Below are 18,791 nucleotides of genomic sequence, written 5' to 3'. Positions count from 1 at the left end.
GTTGTGAATTCAATTCTGACAAATCCCGAATTCTGAGGCAAACTGGGTGACTTTGGAGAAATTCAGGAGTCTTCCAAGATGAATCAAATGCACTTCAAGGCGTCTGCAACTCACTAAATCTGCTAGCTAAACTTCAGGGCCGCCTTGAAACTGCAGCAGTCCAAAGAACTCAAGACTGTTTCTTTAAAATTGTTACATATCCCCAAGCTCTCCATATACAGTGGTACCTTGGTTTACAAAACTTAATCCGTTCCGGAAGTCCGTTCTTAAACCAAAGCCATTCTTAAACCGAGGCACACTTTCCCTAATGAAGCCTCCCCCTGCCGGTGCCCTTCCACCGTTCGGCTTCCAGTGTTCTGGTTTGTGAAAGTTTTTCGGAATGCCGAACGACTGATGCGGCAGACAAGAAGCTTCCGACTGCAGGAGCCAGTCAGAAGCCACGCCCTGGAAATCGAACATTTCGAAAGTGGAACATCCTTCTGGAACAGATTATGTTGCATTTCTGTCTGAAGTACCACTGTATTCATTTATTTAAATCATTCCTTTCAAGATGAAAATACATTTTGAAGAATCATGGCAAATTATTCAAAGTATAACGCTTGTGCTTCAATGGTACAGAATGTGGGGACCATTGCAGAAGAACTGATTTAACCCATTTTAAAAATATAGCCAAGTTTTAAAATTTTAATTTGCCTTTGCCCGCGTGTCTTCTTTCAAGTCTCACCTTGGCTCTTTTCCTGAGGGGTGGCATCGATCGCCTGCCAACCGTCAAAGCCCTTCGGTAAGTCCGGCCTTTTCATCCAGACATCGTTCCATACATGGAAGTTCCTGTATTCAGTCAGGTTTCAGAATTAAAATCAAAAATTATCGTCAGCTGTACTTTCATGATCAAACAGGCATTAGAATTAGACGGTATAGGAAGACATAAATAGTAACTGGCCGTCGATTTAACAACTCAGTGTAATCTGCAGAGAATGCTAGCTGATGAATTTCTAGGCATCTCAATATATGAAATTAGACCAGGGGTCAGCAAACTTTTTCAGCAGGGGGCCGGTCCACTGTCCCTCAGACCTTGTGGGGGGCCGGATTATATTTTGGAAAAAATATATATGAAGGAATTCTTATGCCCCACAAATAACGCAGAGATGCATTTTAAATAAAAGGACACATTCTACTCATGTAAAAACACACTGATTCCCGGACTGTCCGCGGGCTGGATTTAGAAGGCAATTGGGCCGCATCCGGCCCCCAGGCATTAGTTTGGGGACCCCTGAACTAGACCAAGGATGGGGTGGAGAGGATCATATTAAATGCAATAAGCGTTAGGCTCTCAACTTCCTCCTTACAACCATTTCCCCCCTATGAGTGGGAATCTCAGAAAGGTAGTAATCTGTAGCGATGATTACCAAATTGAGTCTGTTGTTAGATTCTCCATTTTCCCTCCGTTTTCATTCAAGTAAATGTCAACTTTAAGATTTTCCTCTGTGTCGTGAGCTGAAGCAAAATTGGTCACGCTCCTGGCTGGAATCCCCAGGCTGCGCATAACTGAAATACAGAGAAGAATGTCGGCTCCAGATCCAGTCGGCTCCCTTCAGCCACACTCACCACCCATTAGAGTTCAGAATTTAATCAGGGGGAATTTTTTCCAAGGGATAAGAACGGGCTCTGTTCCCAGAAGGAGATATGAGGTTGGGCTGGAATAGGAGGGCAAATGGTGCAGTTGTACAACAGTTTTAGAAGATCTTCAAACTGAATAATATAAGGAAAGCCCTGTAGGATCAGACCAAATGTCCATCTAGTTGGGGAATCTCCAACCTGATGTCTGCAGGCACCATGGCACTCACAAAGGTCTTCCTTGCTGCTATTGGCCACTGGGGAGGGAGTTGGCAAGAGTGGCTTCCCTGCTTGTTTAGTGGCCCATCTTATTTCCTTGCTTGTTGCCCACCGGGTCTGTGGAGCTGGCAGCAGGCACCACCATGAAGGGAAGGACAGGGAGAGATGTGTGTGTATTTGAGTGAGAAGCAGAGATGCTTGTGTGTCTCTGACATGTGCGTGTGCAGCAAGTGAGTCTGTGTGCAAGAGAGATAGCAGCGTATATTTTTCCTGGTTCAAGGGAATGATCCCCTTTGAGTGGGGCAGTGGGACTTAGCTGACTTCTCACAGAAAGCATGAGATAGTCCTTGGGGTAATGGAACACTAAATGCCGTTCCCCTCACGGCAGCCATGTTGTGACACAACCTGGCAGCCATTTTGTGATTGGCACCAACAGCACTTCCTCAAAATTTGAAATGTGCCCACTGGGGTCCAAAAGGTGGGCGACTCCTGACCTAGTGCAACACCCCATTTCCAAGATATTAGTGGGAAGACTGCAACCTTGGTTTGAGGGAAACAGCCCCACTCTCTTATTTTCCAGCTTCTCGTATTCTATCCATCAAAAGCAGGCTGCTCCCGAAAGATGAAGGATTTTGTCAGTTGAATTCCCTCCAAGATGCATGCCTCACCTGTGGTAAGCACTCCAGAGAAAACCCAGCACTGACCATACAAGACACTTTTTTTGGTTCTGTAATACTGCTGCAAAATGGGGACACTTCCTGTCCAGGCTAGAGGCGGTGTACCGCCAGTATATTTCCCAGACCAGCTTGCAAACACCACTCCACGATCATCCTCGGAGTTAACCTAAAAAACAAACGAAGATAGCAGAACCATACAGCGAAACCCCTAAATGACTTTGTATTCCTGAAGGAGCGTATCCACCCCCATCGTTCAGCCTCCGAGGGCCTTCTGGCGGTTCCCTTACTGCTAGAAGTGAGATTACAGGGAAACATGCAGAGGGCCTTCTCGGTGGTGGCGCCCGCCCTGTGGAACGCCCTCCCATCAGATGTCAAAGAAATAAACAACTATCTGACTTTTAGAAGACATCAGAAGTTTTTTTTTAATGTTTTATGTTGTGTTTTTATTTGCTGGAAGCCGCGCAGAGAAATTGATATACAATGAATTGGGGGGGGGGGATGTTTAAAATAACATTTGTCCAAAAAACAACAACCCAGAAGCTTTTCTACTAGGAATTACAGGTTCTGACATTCCAAAAGACTGTTTATGTATGTGACAACAACTGCAAGGATACTACTAGCCCAAAGATGGAAAGAACCAACAGTCCAGACTAGGGAAGAATGACAAGCCAAACTGCGGGACTATGCTGAAATGTCAAAACTGACTGGGAGACTCAGGAATCAAGAAGATAACGACTTTAAAAACGAACGGGGGGAATTCATAACTTACTTAGGAGACCATTGTAAACAAATAAAAACGTTAGCTGGACTCTAAAAAATAACTTGTAAAGAAACAAAAAGACATGGATAATTTAGATAGATGAAATCTGTGGAGAACGTAAATGATATTTAGCTTTAGAAAAATTATTTTAAGGACCCATGCAGGGGGACGCGGGGGAAGTCACGAGATTCAGAGATTCTCATCTATGGATATGTTAAGAGTTTTTTTCTTTTTATTATTTTAAATTTGTTCTTGTGGAAACTAATAACATACATACATACATAGATACATATGTAAGCAGGGGTGGCCAACTCCCAAGAGACTGCAATCTACTCACAGAGTTAAAAACTGGCAGTGATCTACCCCTTATTTTGGGGTTCAGGTCAAAGTTGTTGAGCTTTTCTTAGGAGGGGAAGCCATGTTTCTTTGGGGTTCAGGTCAAAATTGTTGAGCTTTTTTGAGGTGAGCCAATGATCTACCAGTGATCTACCAACGATCTACCTGTTGGACGTGCCTGTATTAAAGGAAGCCATGCAGAGTGGCTGGGGTAAACCAGTCAGATGGGCGAGATATAAGTTTTTTATTATTAATTACCGGAAATTAAATTTCTACTACTGAGCTATGGCTCTTCCCCAAGCATCTGGAAGGCCACACACTCCCTATCTCTCTGTATTATGCTATGGCCACGATAGGTGTACAGGGCATGATCCGAAGGTATTTGTCCTTCCCCATTTCTTGTCCTAACCGCAAAGAATCCCATCTTGAGTTAAAATATACATTTAAGGACTTACCAATGCTGACATGGCCCTGGAGATGATCACAGGATCTTTCTTCGCCTTTGGTTTGAGCTGGCTTTTGTCCAGAAGGTACATGCAACAATCCAAAACATCTTCCTCAAACTGTTTTGAGACAGAAAGCAAAGTCTTACATTTAAGTTGTGCACCGCAGGAAACACCCTTTCCTTCAATTAACACGGAATAAAACTGCTGCTGAGATGTCAATACGTCATACGCAAACTTCAGATGAATTCAATGCTTGAAAAATGTGTGGTGTTGACACGCAGAAGGAAAAATGGGACTGTCTCTGAGATCATTGCCACTGTTTGGCAGTGAACGATATTTAATAAGCGGGCCTGGCAGACGACCACAGTGCCTGGGGACAGACAGACAGGTCGTGCATCCATAGCAGTGACCAGAGGAGAAATGATGCCATGTTGCATCTGTAGCTGTTAAACCAGATGCTTTCATCTGCCCCAGCTGCAACAAAACATGTCTCTCCTGTATCGGTCTCTATAACCACAACAGGTGCTATAACTCTCCAACGGTTTGACTTCACCCCCAAAGGTAGGTTGCCATTTTGGGGGGGCTGGGGTGGGGTGGGCTCTTATTGGATTTTTTAAGCATTAAAAAATAGTAATTGCCTGGATATTTTGTAGATTAACCGAAAATCTGCCGGGGCACCGTTCTGACATCTTAAGGCAGCCCTGTTTAGGGAAGCTTTTAATTTCTGATGAATTATGCCTTAAACTTATGCCTTAATGTCTGATGAATTATGCCTTAAACTTATGCCTTAATGTCTGATGAATTATTGTATTTTAATATTGTGTTGAAAGCCGCCCAGAGTGGCTGGGGAGGCACAGCCAGATGGGCAGGGTAGAAATAATAAATTGTTGTTGTTATATTATATTATTATTATTATTATTATTATTATTATTATTATTATTATTTTATTATTTGCAGCCCAATTCCTGGGAAAACGCAGATATATGGCAGCCCTACACAAAGGCATACTCCTCCATTGTCTCGAGGCAAACAGATGCCTACATAAAGTATTTGAGACACACAACAACATCTTTGAATATATATAGGGGTCTTTTTTTCCATGCACAAAATATAGCAGTGCATCACACTAATTCCGTCTCTAAAGGCTTTTGAAAAGCCTGCTGAGAATTGTTGGGTGTATGTCAATATGCTACTGCCCTCTACTGGTAGGAATAGAATCTGTTTAAATGAAAGTTTCCAGAGTTGCAGAGTTGCAAAGGGGACCCCAAAGGTCATCTAGTCCAACCCCTGCAATTCAGTAATCTCAACATGCGGTCCCCCCCATCCAACTGACATGGTATTGTGTAGATGTGGTAGAAAAGCAGACACTGGTGAGTGTCAAGAGGCCAAAGCCTATTGTTTATCCTCAACACATCCTCTATTGTCCCCATTGGTGGGGAATAATCATAATAATAATAATAATAATAATAATAATAATAATAATAATAATAATAATAATAATAATAATTGCTGCTGTTCTGTCAACAATGCCAAAGCGTAATTTCTCTGGGCTGCATACAAAATCGTAAGTTGCTCAGGGGGTCAGGGGATGCTGATCAAATGTTGGGAGGAAAAACAGAAAACGGTTTGGTGGGATTGGAATGGAATATCCTGAAAAGGAGGCGTGGCTGGATGTCTGCAACACTGAGCAAGAGCACTCCAAAATGCTGTTTTGTTGCTAATAGAGGACTTAGGTTTTTGAGTGCCTGGGGCCACCCTAAAAATATGGTACAGTCAAACCTAGGTTCCCAAACGCCTCCATTTTGAAACATTTTGGCTCCCAAACGCTGAAAACCTGGAAGTAACTGTTCCGGTTTTTGAATGACTTTTGGAAGCCGAACGTGCTACGAGGCTTCCATTTTGTGTTTCCTTATTATATTGAGCCTTCTGCTTTCAGTTGTCAAACATTTCGGAAGTCAAACGGTCTTCCAGAACAGATTACATGCAACAACCAAGGTTTGACTGTAATGATTTCTACATAACATGAGGGACAGCCTAGGCACATAGAAGATTAGAAGCTTTACATTATTTTTTAAAAACTCCAAGTACTTGTGAGCTTCCAGGATGTACTGATTGGAGATGGAGTTTGCCTGTCCGAACCCCATAATAGTATACAATACGTATTGTGGAGGAGAAATTAGGGTGCGGAGGATGTATACCATGAGTTTTAAAAACCTCTCTTCTCACTCTGCAACACAGGAACGATTCGAAAGGAAGGAAAGGAGAAGGGAATATTTCCCCAATTACCAGGAATGTCAATTCTATGGGGCTGGAGCCTCTATAGCCCCCCGCCCCATGTCCATTGGGATGTGGCTCAGCCCCCAATCCCAATATTGAGGGGGCGGAGGAGGCCTGGCAGGAAGTCGCCCTGGGACTTGGCGCACAAATGTCTGCCTCTCCTGATGCGACAGCCATGCACAGCCTCCCCCTCCCCCAATGTTGGGCGCAACTTGGCGCCTGTGCCACATAGCGGTATGGTCCTCACAGTTACTGAGATGGCAGCCTCAGACCTGAGCCCTCCAGCACCCTGTGGAACACCCTCCCATCACTGGCGGAGGGAGGGGGGAAGCGCACCACCCCCGGCACCACAATCCAGGTGGGGTGCCATCGCAGCTGCCCCCCCCACACTGGGCGCCACGCCCCCCAGGACACGCACGCTCCAGCCTGCTCTCCACCTCCAGTGCCAGAGCATGAAGCTTTGCCACTGCATCCCATCAGATGCTAAGGATGCAGTGGTAGAAGACATCTGAAGGCAGCCCTGTATAGAAGATGATGATGAAGAAGAAGAAGAAGAAGAAGAAGAAGAAGAAGAAGAAGAAGAAGAAGAAGAATTTGGATTTGATATTCCACTTTATCACTACCCAAAGGAGTCTCAAAGCGGCTAACATTCTGCTTTCCCTTCCCCCCCCCCCCACAACAAACACTCTGGGAGGTGAGTGGGGCTGAGAGACTTCAGAGAAGTGTGACTGGCCCAAGGTCACCCAGCAGCTGCATGTGGAGGAGTGGAGACGCAAACCCGGTTCCCCAGATTACAGTTGTACCTCATGTTGCGTTTGCTGAGGGTTGTGAATGGCGCGGGTTACAAACGCGGGAAACCCGGAAGTGTTTACTTCCAGGTTTCACCATGCACACATGCGCAGAAGCGCAATATCACCACTCGGGTTACAGACTTTTCAAGGTGCAAATGGCACCCCGGAACGGATCAGGTACGTAACCTGAGGTACCAATGTACGAGTCTACTGCTCTTAACCACTGCACCACATAGGGAAGTTTTAATGTTTGATGTTTTATCGCATTATTATTATTATTATTATTATTATTATTATTATTATTATTATTATTAGGAGCCACCCAGAGTGGCTGCAGAAACCCAGCCAGATGGGTGGGGCATAATTAATTAGTTAATTAATTAATAATAGAAGATGCCCAAGGTCAGGTCAGCCTACCTAGCCTGAAAGGATTCATTCCGATTGACACCAGGATTGCAGGCATATACCTATCCAATGTGCATGCAACTGAAAATTTTAGTGCAACAAGTGAAGATGTCCTATCGCCCTCCCCATGCCCCTGCTCCTGAAATTCCTCTCCTCCCACCTCAAAAAACAAACAACCCCAGGCCTAAACAGGATTCCAAGGCGTCTGTTTGTGGTTGCTGGAACCTCAGACAGAAACTGCAACTTTCTTACATCCAGGCAGAAAGAGAGAAACATGCGAGTCTTTACCTGCCCAAAATTCCAAGGTCTTCCACGTATCATTTTTGTCGATCCAACGTAGAGATAGCCGGTGTCATTGAGCACGTACTCGGCTCTTTCTGCATCACCAGGCATGAAGACAGAATCCGCTATAGAAAATATGTGAGTGTGTTAATTCTTTTTTTCAGGAAGTCTGGGGAGAAACTGGGCAAACGACATACTTGCAGCTTTCAGGCAGTTAAGAAACTGGTGGATAGACAGATAAGACCACTGATGGGCTCAAAACTATCAATTTGCATTCTGGCTTTCCAGTCCCAGCTATGGATCCCACCCACATAAACAAAATGGCCTGCTATATATATTCCTTCTTCTCATTATCAAGTATTTTCATTGCTTTTTTTCTGGGGATACTTCAGGGGTATGCAGTACCAACACTTTTTTCCAGATGAAAAGCACTGGTTAAAAGTGTGGCACTTACTGTAACAACTTCATGATAAGTACTGGCACATTTTTTTCTAGAATAAAAAAGGTAAAGGACCCCTGGATGGTTAAGTCCAGTCAAAGGCGACTATGGGGTTGCGGTGCTCATCTCACTTTCAGGCCGAGGGAGCCGGCGTTTGTCCACAGACAGCTTTCCGGGTCATGTGGCCAATATGACTAAACCATTTCTGGGACAACGGAAAACCATGACAGAAACCAGAGCACACGCCATTTTCTCTCCTGCCGCAGTGGTACCTATTTATCTACTTGCACTGGTGTGCTTTCGAACTGCTAGGTTGGCAGGAGCTGGGACAGAGCAACATGAGCTTACCCCTTTGCATGGATTCGAACTGCCGACCTTCGGATCGGCAAGCCCAAGAGGCTCAGTGAATAAACCTCTTCTTGAATCAGATATACAATCTGACTCTTTTCTCTCTTTTTTTCTTTCCTCCCTCCCCCCTTTTGTGCCCTTAACTTAGCTGGTTTTATTTTTAACTTTTAGAAGTCCTCTATCTTGGACTGACAAAGACATAGATGGAGAGATGACAGGGGGGATGATGAGGAGCTCAGTGTGGGAGACAGAGAAAAAAGGACATAGCCGTCAACTTTTCCTTTTTCTTGCGAGGAATCCTATTCAGAATAAGGGAATTTCCCTCAAAAAAAGGGAAAAGTTGACAGCGATGAAAAAGGATCTCCCAGGGTGGGAGGCTGGAGGAAGAAACAGAAGTTCCCAGATGAGAGCTGGGAAAGGTCTACTTTTCTGTATATGGATAAATGATATTGTGATAGAGAGTTAGGTATTTAGTTGGTTGGTTAGTTATTCTTTCTTTCTTTCTTTCTTTCTTTCTTTCATCCCTTGCCTCTTTATTTTTTAGTTTTTTATATTTCTTTCTCTTGTATTGGCTTTTCTGTACCTTTCACCCTTTTTTAAAGATCTGTTTGGCTTTTATTGTACCTCACGTTGAAAACTTTCAATAAAAGCATTTACCAAAAAAAGAAAAGGAAAAAAAGAATCTGCCTCTGCTGGATTCACTCCATCCATGATTCGGGGAGAGGCTGCCTAACTCACTACTGTGTGCACACAAGGGACATTGCTTTTCTCCAGAAACAGCTCCCATCTGGGCAAAAGCTGAGCCTTAGTTTGACCAGGGCTTTTTTCCCCAGCCGGAACTCTCTGGAACTCAGTTCCGGCCCCTCCTCAGGTGGGCACCATTGGCATTATAACAGTTCATGGTGAATTCTGGCACCTCTTTTTCTAGAAAAAACAGCACTGAGTTTGAGAGTGGATGAATGGGAGCATGCACAGCAGAAAGAGGGAGAAATATTGTTGCTTTGCAGAACTACTTCTGCCAACTACAGGCAGGTAGCCATGTTGGTCTGCCATAGTCAAAACAAAATTAAAAAATTAAAAATTCCTTCCAGTAGCACCTTAGGGACCAACTAAGTTTGTTCTTGGTATGAAGTGTGCATGCACACAAAAGCTCATACCAAGAACAAACTTAGTTGGTCTCTAAGGTGCTACTGGAAGGAATTTTTTTTATTTTTTATTTTGTTCTGCCAACTGTTGTGCATGCTGAAAGCATGACCCTTTTGTGGCGGTTTAACCTGAAGTACATTTGGCTGCGAAGCAGACAGACAATAAAACAGATCAGATCCACAGTAGCAACTATTCCATTTATACTCGCCCCCTATGACTGGCTCTGTTCATTCACCAGCACAATATTTTCAAAACACATTATTGGAACACAGCAGTTGTTATCCACTCACCCCAAGAGAACGCCAAATAAAATGCTTGTGTCCACAGCATTCAAAGCAGATGAATGCTGGGAACTGTAGTTAATGGTTCTATGAATGGTGGCTCTGTGAGGGGGAAAACTACAACTCCCAAGATTCTATGAGAGACATCATGTGTTTTAAATGTCCCACAAGCAGGTTTTTATGGGCATTTTTTCAGTGTGTTGAAATGTATCCCTGCTTACTGGTACGTTTTAACTGGGTTGCAATAATTATACTGTGAGCAGCGACAGAAGGAAGTTTCATAACCTGATGACCTCATTAAAAAATTATACTCCTCATAGAATCACTGCAAAACCAGCTTTCATTGCATTTATGAGGAAAAGAGCTAAACAAGAGGCACATTTTTTAAAATTACTCATACTATAGCAATACAGTATGAATTAAATCTCATTAGGTCACATGAATTACCTTCGCACCAGGGATTGAACAAAATGTAGACAAATTTTTTATCAGGAGTGTAAACGCTAGGTCCCGTGATCACATTTAGAAGATATTTTCCAATAATTGCATCTGCTGGACTGGTTACAACTATGCGGCACTAAGAAAAACACAATAACATCATAGGGCTATAATAGTGTACATGACAATTAGGCATCCCCATTATTCCGTTTAAATGTGAACAAACCCTAGTCCAGATGGTCTGGTGTCTTAGTTATTAAACAACCAGCTTCCAGAAAACACGGAAAAAGCAAAACTAACATCAAACACACCTGCCCAATTTATTTATTTCATAAAATTTACACACCAATTGATTGTAAAAAAAAAAAATACCTCAAAGCGGTTTACAAAAAGATTAGAGAGAGAAGAAACTCTTTTATTGAACCATGAAGGGTATAGCAAATAAGTCTTGACCTGAAATGACATCCACCCTGAAGAGCAATTTAAACCCCCTTCTTTGTGGTAGCCATAAAATGTAAATGGCCATTTCAGTCTAGGCTACCCCAAACATATGTACCTCCTTCCCATTTGTTTGACAAATCTTGGCATTCCAGGACTGATCTGTCTGTCCTGCTCTTGCATTCATGGATAGAAGAGTCCCATTGGATTGCATTGGTTTTTCACCTGGAGGGAGACAAATTCACAAATAAAACAGTCCCAGGAGGTAAGCAGTACATTGTATTCACAATCTCTTTACCCCACAATTTGGCATCTGATGTAGAATCACAAAACCCTCGATTAAACGAAGAGTTCCTGTTTCTAATCCTTAGAAAAGATAAAAGCTTGGCAGCGTGTGTTGTTCTTTCTGTACTCAAGGAGTAGCGTGGCTTCAAAGATTCAAAGATTATGATATTGCTACATTGCTAAAGCCAAGCAAATCTCAATGTGATCAGTGCCTGGAAGAGATTTACCGGTAGTTGAGATTCCCGCATTGGAGTAGAACAGTGTTTTTCAACCACTGTTCCGCGGCACACTAGTGTGCCGCGAGATGTTGCCTGGTGTGCCGTGGGAAAATTACTTTATATATAGTCAATATAGGCACAGAGTTAATTTTTTTAACATTTTCTAATGGTGGTGTGCCTCGTGATTTTTTTCATGAAACAAGTGTGCCTTTGCCCAAAAAAGGTTGAAAAACACTGGAGTAGAAGACCCTTGGGATCTCTTCCAACTCTACGATTCTATGGTAGTCTACCTGGAAGGTCCCAGATACTACCTGGGATATCAGTGGAATAATAAACAACATCATGCATCTGTAGCTCTGGTTCCCCTCTTCAGTTCCATTCCTCTTCTCAACACATATAAAAATATCCGCATTGGAAGCCATTCAGAAAACCCAACAAATACTTTCAATTTTTATTGAACTTGCCCACCGTGTCTGCCTGACCGATAGCAGATTGTGGCATCTCTGAAGGACAAACATCCGCTGTATTCCTAGACACCCTGGGATGAATCAAGTCACGTTTTGCTTGCTTACCAATGCTGAGCTGCAGTGTGATGTTGTCATTGTTGCTCAGCTCCCTGCTTAAAGTCAGCTTCAACTCAAAAGGCTGCCCACGTCTCACAATCAGGCTGCCGTTGTTGTAGTCGCCAGTGTGATGGAGGCGGGTATTCTGCTCTCGGAGGAAATCGATTCCAGTAACCTTCAGCGGATCCCCTGGGAAGGATGGCAAAGAAGGTAATAAATAATAATAATAATAATAATAATAATAATAATAATAATAATAATAATAATAATAATAATAATAATATGGTGATATATTTATACCCGAGCCACTCAGGGAGGCTTCCAACAAAATATTAAAATTACAATAAAACACCAAGATTAAAAGTTTCCCTATGCAGGGCTGCCTTCAGATGTCTTCTAAAAGTCGGATAGTTGTTTATCTCCTTGACATCTGATGGGAGGGCGTTCCACAGGGAGGGCGCCGCCACTGAGGAGGCCCTCTGCCTGGTTCCCTGTCACCTCACTTCTTGCAGTGAGGGAACCGCCAGAAGGCCCTCGGAGCTGGACATCAGGCTGAATGATGCGGGTGGAGACGCTCCTTCAGGTATACTGGGCCGAGGCCATTTAGGGCAATGGTTTTCATGTTTGTCTGTGTATTAGGGGAGGCTGGCGTCTCATTCAGCTTGGTGGTTTCTGAAGTTTAAAGGCAATGTTAACGCTACAACATACCGGTATATAAGCTTACAAAAGGTAAAAGTCAAAACAAAATAAAAAATTTAAAAATCCTTCCCGTAGCACCTTAGAGACCAACTAAGTTTGTTCTCGGTATGAGCTTTCGTGTGCATGCACACTTCTTCAGATACACTGAAATAGAAGTCACCAGACCCTTATATATAGTGAGAGGGTGAGGAGGGGTATTACTTAGAAGGGTGGTGGGAATGGCGCAACGGAACACAGTGATGGAAACCAGAGCGCACAGAAACACCATTTACCTTCCCACCACAGCAGTACCTCTTTATCTACTTGCACTGGTGTGCTTTCGAACTGCTAGGTTGGCAGGAGCTGGGACAGACCAACGGGAGCTCACCCTGTTGCGGGGATTCGAACCGCCAACCTTCTTATCGGCAAGCCCAAGAGGCTCAGTGCCATCTGCTCCTATAAGCTTACACGAAGGATATGGGGCTGACAGAAGATTCAGCCTGCTGTATACTGGGGAGGATCCCATGCCATCTTTGTGCTTACACCTAACAGGCGATGTCATTTTAGGTCTGCCCAAACTTGCATTTTGATTCCCCAAGGAGCTGGTTGCAGAGCTGGCCACGGAAAGTCAATGCAAAAGTACCATGGCCTTATAATTATTTCTGGATGATCAATTTACTGCTTCTTAGAGTTGTACCTGTCCAGCACACTTAATATGTGTACAGAGAAGGAGGGAGTGGCGTCAGCAAACTTTATTTTTTAAATTACTTTTGCATTGGTGTGATGACAGATGGGCTAACTATGTCTCCCTGCCGTACGGTTACTAAAAGGTACAGGCACACCTTTGCAGTCAAATGTTGACCATTCTAACTTTGAAAGGCCACCTCTTCCCTCCCATTAATAAATCTCTCAATCTGACCTTGAGTTGACTGTGAGCTAGAAACATTATTTTTTCACAGTGGGGCTTGAAAAGGTGGATTTGTTGTAGGAGTTATGTAAATCCCTCAAACTTGCATGGTTATACCTGCATTGGAGGGGGTTGGACTAGACAACCCTTGGGTTCCCCCCTCCAACTTTACAATTCTATGATTCTATGGCTTAGTTGTTAGAGATGACTGCCAGTGAATATGGCTTGGCCGTGTAAGTTTTGTGGTGAGTTTAGCTTCTCCTTGGGCCAGAAGTCAGCAATTTATCCTAATCACAAGCCTTGCAAGCAAGAGGTTGCCTTTACAGAGCTGGTTTCTGCCACATTGGGACTCCCCACCCAAGAATATAATGTACAGTGGTACCTTGGTTCTCAAATGTCTTGGTACTCAAACACCTTGGTTCTCAAACGCTGAAAACCCAGAAGTAAAGTGTTCCGGTTTTCGAATGCTTTTCGGAAGCCGAACGTCTGATGCGGCTGTTGGCTATTGTTTCCGGGGTGCCTGCACCAATCAGAAGCTGTGCCTTGGTTTTCGAACATTTAGGAAGGGACTTCCAGAGCCGACTAAGCTTTTGTTTTTGCTATTTATTTTGCGTTTTTGTTTTTAAGGCTTTTTCGGTTCATTTGCTTTTGTGACTGTGTGGAACCCAGTTCAGCTACTGACTATCATCAGTGCAGGTAAGAAAAAAAAAAACAATTTTAATTTTTATCATCTATAATACAGTCTTATTTATTTTATAGTACAGTACATTAATTATTGGGACGCGGGTGGCGCTGTGGGTTAAACCACAGAGCCTAGGGCTTGCTGATCAGAAGGTCAGCGGTTCGAATCCCCGCGACGGGGTGAGCTCCCGTTGCTTGGTCCCAGCTCCTGCCCACCTAGCAGTTCGAAAGCACATCAAAAGTGCAAATAGATAAATAGGTACTGCTCCAGCGGGAAGGTAAACGGCGTTTCCATGCGCTGCTCTGGTTCACCAGAAGCGGCTTAGTCATGCTGGCCACATGACCTGGAAGCTGTACGCCAGTTCCCTCGGCCAGTAAGGCGAGCTGAGCGCTGCAACCCCTGAGTCGGACACGACTGGACCGAATGGTCAGGGGTCCCTTTACCTTTACATTGATTATTGTTTTCATTTTATGGATCAATGGTCTCATTAGATAGTAAAATTCATGTTAAATTGCTGTTTTAGGGGTTGTTTTTAAAAGTCTAGAACAGATTAATCTGTTTTGCATTACTTTCTATGGGAAAGCGTGCCTTGGTTTTGGAACGCTTTGGTTTTGGAACGGACTTCCAGAATGTATTAAGTTTGAGAACCAAGGTACCACTGTGTGTCAAAAGCAGCAAAATGAAACTGTGCCAATCAGTAATTTGCAATCCCACCAAATACCGGTAGCTGGTAACAGATAAGAATCCCAGCAAACTGAATTTCAATCCACCATGCTAGTTTACAAGGATGTGCTTTGTTTCGACTTAAATTTAAACATTTATTTACTTTAACAAGATTAATATACTAGCAGGTCAACAAAACCTCTGAACAGTTTACACAAAGTATACATTATATCAGTGCTTATTTCTGGGGGTACGCAGGGGTACTCATAAGCCTAGACATTTTGTGAATCTTTGTACTTTTGTCCATTTACTGCATTTATTTCCCCCGATTTGAACTATAAAATGGTGATTTTGTTGAGTCAAAATGAGAGCACCCCTAAACATTTTTTTTAGGAAAAAAGCACTGCATTAAATTACCAATAAAACCAGATGATAGAAAAAAGTTAAACCCCCCAATAAATATAAATAAAATTAGCAGTTTTCAAAAATGTGCACTGTAAAACAGAATTACCTATTAAAACACCTCTCAAAGTTACATTTCTTGGCCGTATTTATTACAAGCTTGGGTAGAATCTTAGGTTCTACTTTAACATAGTGGATCAAGGGAGAGAATGTATGATTTGCCTGTGTCACTCAATGGAAAACAGAATATAAATCTTTCATTCTGCTTCAGATGACATTTATTAACACTAGCAGAAAGTTTAAGTGTGCTTTCCATTTTGATGGGCAGAGGCTGACTAGCTGTCTTTAGCAGGAGAAACCAACAGGAGTAGGTTTTAGCAATGCAATGAACGAATGAATGAATCTTTATTTGCATCAGCCACCAGCCATAGCAATAAAACAAACAAAATGTGGCATACAGAAGATAAAGGTAAAAAGTCAACTATATAAAATACATTTTGGGGGTTTGGATCAATAGTCAAATAATGGAGTTTATTCTAATTGCCCCGGCTAAAAGCCTTGCAACCTTTGCTGTCACCTGTTTATCTTGATCTGCCAAGAGAAAGGACACTAACAGTGGTTGGGGAACCCGGAATGGACAATAACAGAGAGGTGATAACCTCACTCCTCTTTATAAAGAGTGCAAGCCAGAAGGGACATGCACCACTGATTTGGTACTGCCATATCCACAGGGACATATTTTTTTTGGAATCGTCCCTCAACTACAGCCAAAGGCAGGCAGTATATTCAATCTTGCAAGAGTAAAAGCATTCCTATATTTTGGAATTATTAAGTTACGCAGATAGGGTACCAGAGAGTCAAGATGACTAGGTGGGAAATAGTCATACCATGGGCAAAATTCCCTTATTGTGGCCAGATTGTTCTGTCACTCGATATCATATAGTCGCTGTCTAATTAAATCGCTTGCTTTACTAAAACCCAGTGCGAGTAGCTGTTGTGGTGATAAACAACAAGAGTGAAGTTTTTGGTAGACAATTATAGTCCAGGTGCTCTTAGCAATGCAACGTTCTTGGCCATTTGAAAGAAAATGGGTGAGTACACACATCTCAGCAAATGAGCAACCGGTAAGGTAAAGGTAAAGGGACCCCTGACCATTAGATCCAGTTGTGTCCGACTCTGGGGTTGCGGCGCTCATCTCGCGTTACTGGCCGAGGGAGCCGGCGTACAGCTTCCGGGTCATGTGGCCAGCATGACTAAGCCGCTTCTGGTGAACCAGAGCAGCACATGGAAACGCCGTTTACCTTCCCACCGGAGCGGTACCTATTGATCTACTTGCACTTTGACGTGCTTTTGAACTGCTAGGTGGGCAGGAGAGCAACAGATAGCCCTAGCCTATTTCATGGATAGGCAAAAGACACCTGCCAGGTAAGTGTTAGACTACAACTTCCATCAGCCAGAACCAGCAAGGCCAATTGTTTGGGATGATGGGAGTTGTAGTCCAACATCATCTTTGGCTCCTGTTCTGAACCACTTTGGCTCCTGTTCTGAAACAGCTCATCCTCTGCCATTTTCTACCGAGAATCCTCCTCTCTTCCTCACACCGTTGGACAAATTTTTTTGACCCAGAACACCCCAGATTTCGGTTGCCTCTGCTGGAAGAAATGCTACTTCCACTTACGCCAGCATAGCAAGTGTGGCAAAGATCGGGCTGCCAATTTGGTGCCCCCCCTCTTTTCTTTGCATATAGAAGGAAGTTGCTTAGCTTATGTGTGATATCACCTTTATACCGTATTGGCCCGAATATAAGTCGCATCTTTAAAATTCAAGGGGGGAAGGGGGGGAAAAGACAATAACCGAATATACGCCGCTCCCTTAAAATTCCACAGGCACTCACACCCGTTCCGTTTTACTGTAGGTCTGTTTCAGCAGTGATATCGTAAACGCCCATTTTTGTAAGGTTGTGAATTTAAGCTGCACTTTAACGTTTCACGGTTGGAATTTTTTTTTGGGGGGGGGAAAGTGAGGCTTATATTCAGGCCAATATGGTAATATCACCACAGCTGAAGGAAAGCAGGAAATAATAAAGGTGCCCCAGAAATATCCTCTGATCAAATGCCTACCGCAATTGTTTGCTCATTACAAAGTGGAGAAGTTCCTTTTAAAGGAAATAAAAAGGGAATTAGTAAAGGCTTTCTTCTCTGTTAAGCAAACAAGAACAGGAAACAAGGGGGTAATAATTTGGCAGGGTGGGGAATGTGTACAAGAGGAATTTATTCTCTGTGGCTAGCCATGCATGATCTGCTCCTCAAAAGCTGCGTACACTGTCAACACCAGGCAATTGTTTCCTACGTCAATGGATGCTTAGCTTGCATTCTCCATGGGCAGATTTCAGATGTGCTTTTGAGCCTCTCTTCATCTTTTGATGTGCGTATGTGAAAGACAGGTTACTTATACACTAGCCCTTCTCTCTGGAATTGCCGCAACCGGCTCTTAAACCTTTTACAGAGAATCCACACAATGTCATTGCCACATTTATACAGTAGTGTGTTCTGTGCCCCCCCTCCAATTCCCCCCTCCAAAAAACCCTGATTTTATTGTTTGCAATAAAACACAACAGTAGTTGAAAGCATGTACAGGAAAGCACTACTGCAGTTTCAAAGAGCAATTGTGCCTTTAATTAAATGTTTCCTGTTTGCTTTTCCTCTTTTTCTCCTTGGCATACATACTCATAAAACCATTAAAAAACTATTAGTCATGCTGATAAGAAAACAGGACCTTTACTTGGCCAAACTGCGAGAGGCAGTGAAGGATAGGCGTGCCTGGCGTACTCTGGTCCATGGGGTCACGAAGAGTCGGACACGACTGAACGACTGAACAACAACAACAATATACATGAATGTTGGGGTACGCATAACCCTAAACATTTTGTGAACCTAAGTTTGGCCTCATTGAAGGACAGTATTTCAATATGAATAGGAAAAGGAGAGTATACTTAAACATTTATTTATTTTTTTAAGAAAAAAGCACTGCATGAAACTCACAGGATTTTTAATGGGCCTGTTAGTTCTTTTAGAGTATATAGCATACGGACAAAAACTTGAAGGGAATTATACCCATGTTATCTGAAGATCAAAGAGCAGCATTCTAACATTTATTAAACAATTATAGGGGCTGGCTGCAAATCTCAGGGGCTGGGTGCCCATAAACCACAGCAGTAAACTCATAAAACCATTTAATTGCAGGTTGTGTTACCTAGGGCTATCAGATAGAAGTGAAGAGGAAGAAATCAATTCGAGGGGAACTAAACATCCCTTATGTACTTACCAGCTGCTTGGCTCATGGTTTCTCCTGGGCTTTGCTTCTGTAAAAATTTGCACAGGCAGGAGCGGCCGGTCCCACGTTTTTTCTGACTGGGCTGAAGGAAGCTGCCTCCTATTTATCAGATTCTTTGAGGTGTTAGAATGCACATTGCAAGGGGGCGGGGCTTGGGAAGAGG

At 43.2% G+C, this 18,791-nt stretch overlaps 1 protein-coding gene across 1 annotated transcript in view; it reads right to left on the bottom strand.

Moving 5' to 3' along the window:
• The window catches only part of TGM4 (transglutaminase 4), a 29,653-nt gene extending 10,862 nt beyond the window's left edge, over window positions 1-18,791 (bottom strand). The window contains exons 1-9 of the mRNA XM_033165145.1: window positions 18,620-18,791; window positions 11,973-12,152; window positions 11,016-11,122; window positions 10,469-10,598; window positions 7,814-7,932; window positions 4,062-4,169; window positions 2,502-2,676; window positions 1,407-1,545; window positions 725-828 (exon numbers count right to left, since the gene is read on the bottom strand). Coding sequence (XP_033021036.1) covers window positions 725-828; window positions 1,407-1,545; window positions 2,502-2,676; window positions 4,062-4,169; window positions 7,814-7,932; window positions 10,469-10,598; window positions 11,016-11,122; window positions 11,973-12,152; window positions 18,620-18,635 — 1,078 coding nt within the window. The 5' untranslated portion in view covers window positions 18,636-18,791. The remainder of the gene's footprint in view (window positions 1-724; window positions 829-1,406; window positions 1,546-2,501; window positions 2,677-4,061; window positions 4,170-7,813; window positions 7,933-10,468; window positions 10,599-11,015; window positions 11,123-11,972; window positions 12,153-18,619) is intronic.

This window comes from Lacerta agilis, chromosome 12 (genome assembly GCF_009819535.1).
Source record: "Lacerta agilis isolate rLacAgi1 chromosome 12, rLacAgi1.pri, whole genome shotgun sequence".
NCBI lineage: Eukaryota > Metazoa > Chordata > Lepidosauria > Squamata > Lacertidae > Lacerta > Lacerta agilis.
This window is presented reverse-complemented; position numbering and strand designations above follow the sequence as displayed.